The sequence below is a fragment of the Gracilinanus agilis genome, chromosome 1 (genome assembly GCF_016433145.1).
Source record: "Gracilinanus agilis isolate LMUSP501 chromosome 1, AgileGrace, whole genome shotgun sequence".
Lineage (NCBI taxonomy): Eukaryota > Metazoa > Chordata > Mammalia > Didelphimorphia > Didelphidae > Gracilinanus > Gracilinanus agilis.
The window spans coordinates 500036553-500047523 of NC_058130.1; the positions used below are offsets into that span (position 1 = coordinate 500036553).

General features: G+C 36.4%; 1 protein-coding gene across 1 annotated transcript in view; it reads right to left on the minus strand.

The window, feature by feature from the left end:
- PREX2 (phosphatidylinositol-3,4,5-trisphosphate dependent Rac exchange factor 2) overlaps positions 1 to 10668 on the minus strand; it is a 519198-nt gene extending 508530 nt beyond the window's left edge. The window contains exon 1 of the mRNA XM_044682545.1: positions 10487 to 10668. Coding sequence (XP_044538480.1) covers positions 10487 to 10627 — 141 coding nt within the window. The 5' untranslated portion in view covers positions 10628 to 10668. The remainder of the gene's footprint in view (positions 1 to 10486) is intronic.
- Positions 10669 to 10971: the final 303 nt, after the last annotated feature.

Consider the following 10971-nt stretch of genomic DNA (forward strand, 5'->3'; position numbering starts at 1 on the left):
GAAGAGAGCAGAAATGTTAAAGATCAGAAAGGATGGTATTTACAATACTCAGGATTTCTGGTAATAAGGGCCTTAACAAGAGTAATACAGAGGAAATAGAGAAGAATAGGTAGACATAAAATACATGATAGAAATAGATGTATCCAGACAAGTCAAAACAAGTCAACAAGAATTTTTATTTAGTAAGCAACTTATATGCTAGGCATTGTGCTAAGTGCCAAGAATAAAAAGAAAGGGAAAAGACATTTTCTGTTTACAAGGAGTTCACAGTCTGATGAGAAAGATAACATACAAACAACTATGTATAAACACTATATATACAAGATAAATTGAAGACAATCAACTGAGAGAAGGCACTAGAATTAATGGGAATCCAGAAACTTATAGAAGTTGTTGGATTTTTGTTTTTGTTTTTTTACAGAAGGTGACATTTTAGCTGAAATTTGAAGGAGCAGACATAGGTGGAAGACAGCTAATGAAAATGCTACATCCAGGGATGGAATGCCTTATTTGAGGAATATCAAGGATAACAGTATCACTTGATTGCAGAATGTGTAGAATGGAAGGTTGAAGATGGGATGGAAAATGTAGCAAGATTGGAAATGCAGAAAGGGTAGGTTATAAGGGGCTTTAAAAGTATTTTAAAAAATATTTTTATATTTAATTCCAGAGAAAGCAAGGAGACACTGGAGTTGACTGAATATGGGAGAAGTAATGGTGGAAGAGGAATCATGGTCAAACTAGTACTTTTAAATATTTTTCTAATTTTTTTTTAATTTTTAAATTTCTTCCATAATTCCACAATTCATGTTTTCTTCCTCCCTTCATCCTTTCCCCCTCCTGAATTGACAAGTAATTTCACTGGGTTATCACTCAAGCCCATTTCCATATTATTCATTTTTGTAAAAGAGTAATCCTCTACAACCAAAACCCCAAATCATATACCCATATAAAGAAGTGATAAATAATATGTTTTCTTCTGATTTCTACTCCCACATTTCTTTCTCTAGATGTACATAGTATCCTTTTTCATAAGTCCCCCAGAATTGTCCTGGATCATTGCATTGCTATTAGTAGCAAAGTCAATTACCTTTGATCATCCCACAATGTTAGAGTTTCTGAGAATAATGATCTTCAGGTTCTGCTTATTCCACTTTGCATCAGATCATATAGGTCTTTCCAGTTCTTACAAAAATACATCAATTTAGCATTCTTTATAGCACAATTGTATTCCATAACCATCATATACCACAATTTCTTCAGCCATTTCCCAATCGAAGGACATCACTTCATTTTCCAATTTTTTGATACCACAAAAAGCGCAGCTATAAATATTTTTGTACAAACAGATCCTTGCTCAGATATTTTTCATCTTTTTGGAATATAAACCCACAAACTTGTACTTTAGCACTATAAATTTGATAGCTGAGTGAAAGATGGACTGGAGTGGAAAGGGCTTGAAGCACTGAGACCAACTAGTTGGCTATTGCAATGGTCTGTACATTACATGATGAGGACCTGGATCAAGGTGGTGGTTATGTTAGAGGAGAGAAGGATAGATAGATAGATAGATAGATAGATAGATAGATAGATAGATAGATAGATAGATAGATAGATAGATAATAAAATAGAGAGACCTTGGTAATAGTTTGGATATGGAAGTTGGGTAAGAGATTTTGAAGAGTCCTGGATGCCTAGGAAGATAGTAGCATACTCTACAGTAATAGGAAGGTTAGGAAGATGGGAAGATTTAGAAGAAAATATAAGGACTTCAGTTTTAGACATGTTCAGTTCATGATGTCTGAGAGACATCTAGTTTGACATGTCCAATATTGAAGCAGTTGGATTTCTGAGACTGGAAGTCAGGAGAATGGTTAGAACTAGAGGAATAAATCTGAAAATCATCTCCATAGAAATGATAGTTGAGATCTTAAAGTAAAATAGTATAGAGGGAGAAAACAAAAGACCTCAAAAAAGAGGCTTAGAGAATACCCATGGTTAATGGACATGGTATGGATGAAGATACAGCTCAAGGAATTAAGAAGGAATAGTCCTACAAGTAGGAAGAGAACCAAAAGTAATTTTTTTTAAAAACAGATAAGAGTATAGTTTAGTCAAACCATGCAGAGCAAGAAGTGGTTTGTCTAGACACAATGATTGAAATTAGCAAATCTGGAATTCAAACCTGGGTCCTTTGACTGCAAATTCCACACTTTTTCTATTGCATCATCATGACTTTTCAATATGAATCTTAAAGTCAGGTAGAAAGAAAATAAGAATTACTTTCAGATCCACCCTAATGAAAAATTTTGTATGCTGCTAAATAGATATAATATCAGGCACAAAAGGACAATTCAGTAGTTTTATATTATATTCACAAAGTGTGGCACTAAGTGAGACAGACAGGGAGATGGCACAGTGAATAGAGCAATAGAGCTGGAGTCAGGAAGACTTGAATTTAAATCCAGCCTCAAACACATACTGGTAAATCAATTAACCACCACCTGCCTCAACTTCATCTTCTATAAATTGGAAATAATAATTGCACCTACCTTTCAGAATTGTTCTCAGGATCAAATGAGATAAAATTTATAAAGCATTTGCAAGTCCCAAAGCACTATATAATTGCTGGATATTATTATTATTAAGCAATAACCTATTATAGTAGAATTCAAAGAAAAGGCTATTTCACTATTTAAACTTGTAAATATCTGTGCTATATTTTAAGAAAAAGAATTAACATTACATGTGGATATGGTAGTGACATATATCTTATAATAAAAATCAAACAGTGAAGGAAAGAGACAAACTCATTCATCAGCAGAACTTGTCATAGGCTCATAATAAGTTGCAGAAAAATTAAGCAACATTTCTACTCTATCCTGCTGCTTCCATTATAATTGTTTTTAAGAAATGCCTGTTGAAGGGGGAGACAGCTAGGTGGGCTCAGTGGATCAAGAACCAGTCTAGAGATGGGATGTCCTGGGTTCAAATGTGACCTCAGATACTTCCTAGCTGGGTGACCCAGGTCAAGTCACTTAATCCCCATTGCATAGCCCTTGACTCTTCTGCCTTAGCATCAATACACAGTATTGATTCTAAGATGGAAGGTAAGGGTATAAGAAAAAATGCCTATTGGATTCATTTAGGAAGGGAGAGGGGAAAAGAAATCATCTTAATGCTCAGCAAACCTGTGATTCATTCCCTATCTTTAAAAAATATCTTTATATCTATGTATAGACCCAAAGGAGTTCAGATACAATTGGACAAGGATGAGAAATGACTATATATAAAATTGCCACTATAAAGGGATGCTATCCTGGATAGAGGTTTGAAATGAGACAAGCTATCACATTCTAATACCTTGTCCTTCTTCCTCCAGACTGATACCTGATCTTCTCTTGCTGACCTCCCCCTGACTTTGGACATCCATTTCGTAGTGGCTGTCTGGTCCTCTGGATTTACTGGCCTTGGTTAACTCTTTAGCCTGACCTGAGAATAGGGTAGTGGTTATGCCACAAATCACAGTTGAAACAAAGCCCGTTACTCCCAAGTTTGTTTTCCCCCTTCAAGCCTGTTAAATGACCTTAATCACTAGTATCCACTGGCTCCATCACATGGGGACAGGAATCCAATGATCTAAAGCTTAAGAAATATATAGACATGGATCATATGGCTTACCTATAAATCCAATACACGTTTTCAACATATTACAATAATATTGTACTAGGGACAAACATTCAACATATTAGGAACTGACTTAAGACCATGTTTATATGTTTATTTATTATCAATTTAGATCTTAGAAACATATTGACTAAACTCTAATGTTCCCAATTTAAATGAAGAAACTTCCATCAACTAGAAAGGGAAAAGAAAGCAAATTTGGCATTTTAGAGATGTTAATCAATGGCTGATATTTACATAATGTTTTACATGTATAACTCATTTTATACTCACCTACTTTGTGAGGTAGATATTACAGACATTCTCATTTTCATTTTTTTAAATAAGGAAAATAAAACTGAGAGAGGTTAAATGATTTATTCATGCCACATAGCTAAGTAGGGGTCAGAAAAAGGATGTGACTCTAGCTTTCTCATGCTTCTCAATACAGGGTACTTCCTAGTCCACAATACTGCATGTCAAATTTCTAAGAGATTATTCTCAAAAATAGGGCAGTCAAAGAATCTTTGTCTGAGTGCAACAAGATCATAAAGGGGTTAACAGAACTAGCTAAAGATTAACAACTGTCACCAATAAAATATACGATATGAAATATACAATACTCATTCCAAATGCTTTAGCTTGCTCCTGGGGCATTGTAAAGGGATGATAATTATAAAGGAGGAATATGGCATTGTTTCAAAGGATTAACTGACTTTAACCTCAAAAAATAGTATCAGTAGCAGGCAACAGACAAACATAGAGTAATTCGTGATTAGGAAATTAGTGGTTTCCACATAAAATTCAAATTTCTAATGATATTATTAATTCTTTTAGATTTCCAGTTTCTAAATAATGAATAGATGCAAATTTTTTTTGGAAGTGCTGAAACTCAAAAAGCATTGATTAAGTACCTACTATGTGCCAGGCACTGTGCTAAATGCTGAGAATATAAAAAAAGAAGGCAAAATAATTCTCTTTCTTCAAGGAGCTCACAGTTTTATGATGGAGATGAAGATAACATACAAACAACTATGTATAAATGAGATGTGAAAAGGATAAATTAGAGATGAGCAATAGAGGAAAGGCAGTAGAATTAAAGAGGACTGAGGAAGACTTCTTGCCAAAGATGGTACTTTTGCTAAGATGAGAAAGGAAAGTAGGGAAGCAAAGATTAGAGGGGAGGGAATTCTGAACTAGGGGGACAGTCAGTGAAAAATGCATTGTGTTAGGCAATGGATTGTCTTGTTCAAAGAACAAAAGGGCTAGGATCACTCAATCACAGAGTACATGGAGGGGACTATGATGTAGGAAACCTGGAAAGATAGGAAGGAACCAAATTATGAAAAACTTTGAAAGCCTAATGGAAAAATATATATTTGATCGAAGGGGTAATTCAAAGCCATTGGAATCTATTGAATTGGATCAAATGGAGATATAGTCATACCTGTACTTTAGAAAGATCTCTTTGATAGCTAAGCAAAGAATTTAATTAAGAAGAGTGAAATCTGAAACAAGGAGACCAACCAATAGGCATATAAGTAAATTTGTAATAAAATATAAACATGTTTCAATATAGAGTTTAAAACACATTGCAAAATGGCCTGGCTTTTCAGGTAATGGGTAGATTTAATTCAAGCCTATGAAGTCTTAAAAGAAAAGTTTCCATCTTTCTAAAGAGCAGTAGCCTATTTGGGGATAGCATTTTGAATTATTTTACAACTGTAATAATGTTTTCAATTAACTTCCAGTAGAAGTAAAACAAATCAAGGAAGAAAGCCAGGATACTAAAACCAAATCCATTCAATCAATAAATTTTATGAGGTACTCACAGTCTGAGAAGCCTGCTCTGAAGGAAAAAAAAAAGCACATTTGACATGATAGAATAGTCTATTCCATTACTATACCTGTCCCCTTTACACCTAATCTTCTTAAAGTTCTGAACATTTGTTAAACTTTGCTGAAAAACGGCCGAAAAACTTTCCAAGTGAACTTCAAGGAAATATTATGATCTTACAGTAATGTCAAAGGGGCTAAGGCTTTGTCCAGACAAGAGGAATCTCTACCTTTTCTGACAGATATAGAGGAGCTCCAACTGACTAGCTAGATAATATGAAGAAAGAAAATACAGGACTTAGTAACTACCTTAATCTTAGAATCACAATATACTGAGACTCTGTCCTAAGGGATCAGAAAGGTTAGTTTTGACTGTAATAGAGAAAGAAACTTAAGCACAAGTATAAAGTTTATGAAAATGAACAAAGCATTGAAAAGAATTAAAGTAGAACATAGAGAAAGAAACAGCAATTGAACAATTTGGATTTTCCCAAGATTCCCAGAAAAAAAAACAACAACTCTGTGGATTGGTTTGTACTAAATGAAGACACAAACTGGGTCATTTTTAAACCTTTGTATCTTCAATACCTAATGTAGTACATTGCACATGGTAGACAATAAATTGCTGTTTAAAAATAAACTAATAAGTCAGTTCTATTTGCATCTTTTTTCTCCCCCTTACCTCCTTCATCCAATTAGTCATCCTATCAATTCTACATAGTATCTCTAATATTCCCTTTCCACTCCCACTGCTAAAAATGTTCATGTCTCTAAACTCTTCTCTAGCTATTTTCCCAGATGACACTGCCCAGCCACTCTTCCTTTGTGAACAAACCTGGTTGTGCATCTTCTTTAATGGCTCTTGCATCTATATTCCAAGTCAAACTAAACTATTCACATCTCTCTACTCTGTCCCATCCCTACCTTCCACCCTACCACCCTACCCCACCCCACCCCACCTCTATCTTTGCTCCCATGTTTACTTATACTTTAAATATCCACCACAGTCTAATGCTACCCATTTCGCACAGTGAGCTCAAATTCTATCTCCTTCATAAAGTCTTCACTGATGTTGGATATGGTATTTCTTCCTCAGACTTCATATATAACCTGGTAGCTTTTATTCAACAATTCAATAAACACGTATTAGGTACTGTTAGGCACTTTCTTTCTGAAAAGACTGTCATTATCCTCAAGGAGCTTACAATCTAATGGGCATGGATAGTATATGACAAGCACAAATGTTCTGAAGGAAGGACTTTATAAAATTTAATAAAAATTTTAAAATGTATAAAAAAATCAACATAGTAACTATACTCCAAGGCTAGAGAGTAGAAAAGGAGATCAAGGGCATTATGAAAATTTAAGGAGATGGAGAACATGCTTTATTGAAAATATCAAAGCATGATGAAGTTAGCAGAAAAGAAGGCTTCTTAAAGACAAGGGGAATTCCCAGTCATTATGATGACCTATAAAATCAGTCAGGTAGGATGAAAAGTGCAGTGTGTAAGAGAGAATAATGTGAAATGATATTGTAAAGGCATGTTGAAAACAGATGTTAGAGGACCAAAATTTCAAGCTAAGAAGTTTGCATTTTGATCCTAGAGGTAATAAGTAGCTTTTGAGGTAGGAAGAGATGTGGTTATATTTAGGTTATTTTGCCAGCTAAGTGAAAAGAGAACTGGAAAAAAGACAAATGAGTAGAGAGGCCAGTAATTAGGTTTTAATAAGATATGAGAAGTAAACAGAGCCTAATATTATGAATTGGAGATGAGTGGACAGATGCCTAAAGTATAGAAGTAGAAAAAAGTTATTCAGCAATTGATCATAGGTTAGGAAGTTGTAAAATTAACTAAAAAGTCAAAGACAATGCCAAGGTTCTAAGCCTGCGAGGCTAATGTAACAAGAGTAATGAAGAAACTGTATTAAGAAGGAATGGAGGGGAGGCGGTTAGCCATAGAGTTCATTTTTGTATGTGTTGACTTTGAGATGTTAGTATTATCTCTTGGTAGAGATATCTAGCAGGTAGTTTCAGAAGCAGGACCAATTTTTAAAAAGCAACTGAGCCTGGAATAAGGATTTGGGGAGTTATATGTAGAGTTGTAATAATTACACCCATCATTTGCAGAGAGTCACAAAGGAAAAGAAAGTAGAGAGAGATGAAGCCCAAGGTGAGAGAAGGGTGATTAGCAAGTAAAGGAAAATAAGGAATAGTAGGTATTTGGGAGAAATGGGAAAGAGCAATGCCACAAAAGCCAAGGAAGACAAAATATGCAAAAAAAATAAATGGCCACCTATGTTAGAGGCTAAACTTATGCAGTGAGGTAAAAAGAGAGCCAGTCTTGGAATCAGGAAGACCTGGTTTCAAGTCCTACATCTGATATATACTAGTTGTGTGACTATGATGAAGTCCACCTCTTCATATACCAGAACATATTATAAAACTATAACTCACAGAGTAGATTGATATGCATTGTTGGAAGGAGTTTCTGTAACAGGAGTTCTTTAAAACAATGAAATCACAGATTTATGGAAAAAAGGGGGGTGAACTTGTCTATATGTTGTCATCTCCACTCAACAATCAGTCTCTTGAGAGCTATATCTTCATCTTTCTCTCTCCTCCAGGGTCTTTATGAAGTTTTATGTGGTTGGGTTGTTGTTATTGTGGTATGCATAAGTATATGTGTGTATATATCAATATATATGTTTGTAGACAAATCCTATCTTTGTCAGTACAAAAAAAAAGTTTCAATGGCTCATCATACTCATAATTAAGAAAAAAATAAAAAAATAGAATTGACGGTCATTCAACTGCCAAATGGTAGACAACTCAAAATGCCTTAAATTTTAAGCACATTATGAATTTTTTTCAAAAAAATATTGCCCTCTTTTTTTCTCATTTTATGAATGTATCTTGAATCATGGAAAGTTATGATGCCAAAATATGTCGTTTGTCATGAGACAGAAAAAAAGTATAGAATTTAGTGTTAGGTGTCCTGAGTTTGAGTCTTAGAGCTGCATCTGGGCTGCTATTATTATTATATATTATTATTCTTTGGTACAGTCTTGTGTAAAATGAGGAGTAAAGATTTCATGGTCTTTATGTCCCTCACAATTCTAAAACTATGATAGTTATGTATGTGTGTGTTTACATAGGAAATAGTCCAGGAGAAAATAGAACCAGCAGAAAGACCTATAATTTCTGAATAAGATGAGAAATAAGATTGGGGAAGGGAAATCTTCCATCAATTAGAAATTTTTAAAAAGTAAAAATGAACCTTATATCTTACCACTTTTCTTTTCCAACCTTAAACCCAAACCAACAAGACTTGTTTTCTATTAGGAAAAATAAGGCAATACAGTTAAAGGAAAGACTGGGAGTAATAGAGGTTAAAACCTTTCATGAAAGTCACCATATGTGGAGGTTTTGTAATGAAGGTAAAGGGTGGCTGCCTATTTCTGTGAAAGCAGCATTCTGACCAGTCTTCCCCCCCACCCCAAAGACTGTGCTAAAAGGTTGTTACCACTTCCAGTTACTTACAAAATTTAAAGACTTTTGTTGGCAAGATTATAAAAGTTTTGAGAGAAGCCAAATTTGGGGCTAGAAGTTCACAAATTTCCAAAGAATGCAGTTCCATTGAACTGACTGTTGGCTTTGATTTGTTCAGCCTACCAAAACCAACCTGTGAATCTTCTTAAATTTAAGATGCATTCTTGCCAGTCAAGTAAAGAATTTCCTCTTCCATGATCATATGCAGAAAGTATACAAATCTCAGAAAGTTGAGCAGGAAGTTTAGTGCTTGAAACACTTCCCTTCAGACAAAGAGGAATGGAAGGGGGTGGGTAGAAAGAGAAGAATGTCAGAGCCCTAATAACAGCCAGGCATCATGCAAAGTGAAGCAGATGAGTTGAACTCTTTTATAGCTAAGGCACTTCAGCTCTTGAATTGATGCTATCCCAAAGCAAACAGGAAAACAAGGAACCATTTTTGATACTCTTTAATACCAGAGAGTAGAAAAGCACTTTGAGACACTGTTTCAGAAGTTTCTTTAATTGATTAAAGTTAAGAAAACCTTTTCAAAGCTGATTCTCAGTGATGTTGAAACTCTGAGACAAAATGGTATAAAAGATCTTAAGATTTGTCTGTTTGTCTTTTTTTGTTTTTTTGACATGAATTTAATTTCACCACACTGTTCTTAGTGTGAATATCAAGTCTACCAGTATAGTACAGAAGTCTTGTCTTAACTTCAGCAAGAGGAAAAGGGACTTGTAAGAAGGGGTGTGAGCACCACATGTGGCTTTAATATCCAACAGCTGCTGCAGATCAAAACCTCTTTGCTCTTTCTGTTACCCCCTACCAGAATACTATGTTTCAAGGATTATTATAAATAAAGGGACTGCACTGCCATGTAATCTGAATAATGAACTCAAACCCCAGCAGATCCAGAGATTATTTAAGCAAATGTACCTGAATGAACCACTCAGCTATTGATCACCAAACCAGAACCCCAAGGCAAGATCCCCCGGAGAGCAAGGAAATAAATAATTAAAGGATTCTGCCCCCCCACACACACACACACCCTCTCTTACTGCAAAAGAGCAAAGGAGCAAAGGAGCAAAGAAGAGGTGAAATGTGAGGAAAGAATAAGGTCCTTTCCATCATCAAGTGCCTCCTCCTTTGGATCTAAGGATGACTAGCTAAAGACTCTAGAAGGTACTTTGTAAAACTGGGAGCTCCCAATTCTCAAAAATTCAGTCTCTGCGTAGATGATCCCCAAGAGCAAAGGTGCAAGTCTCCTCCTCAAGGTCTCGCCCACCCTCCACCAATGCACAGGGATGAAAGATCGCTCCCCAGAAGGAAAGCTCTCCCCAACTTCCAGCCGGGATAGTGAAGGAGGCCAGTCTAACCCTTCCAGCTACCCCTATGAAGAGACTCAATGACCCTTATTCCCCACCTCCTCTGCCTCTCTCCAGGGAAACTCACCGACACCAGAAATTCTAGGGTCCCCACATAGTCCCTTTCCGTCTTCAGGAGCTCACTCAGGACACACACTCGGAGGCGAAGCTGCTTCTCTAGGTCTTTCCCGCTCTCTCCTTTGCCTTCCCCTTTGCTCTCTTCAGTCATCTTGCGATATTGGGTCCGGTGTTGGTCCAGTCCTGGCTTTGCCTGGCTCTGCTCTGTTCTGCCCTGCCCTGCCCTGGCCCCCGCGAGAAAGCAAAGTTGCCTCGCTTCGATTAGTCCGAAGAAGGCCCCTAGAGACTTTCCATGCTGAAAAGGGGATGGAAGGGGGGGGGGCGGAGGGAAAAGGGGGGAGGTGCAAGGGAGAGGGGCGGGGGAAGGCGAGAGCTGAACTCCAGCAAACTACAGAGGCACTGGAGCGGAAAGCGGTGGTCCTTCCTTATGGACGATGCTCCCTCCCTGCAGACAATCCAACCTCCCTGCAGTCCGTCTTCCCTCCTCACAGACTA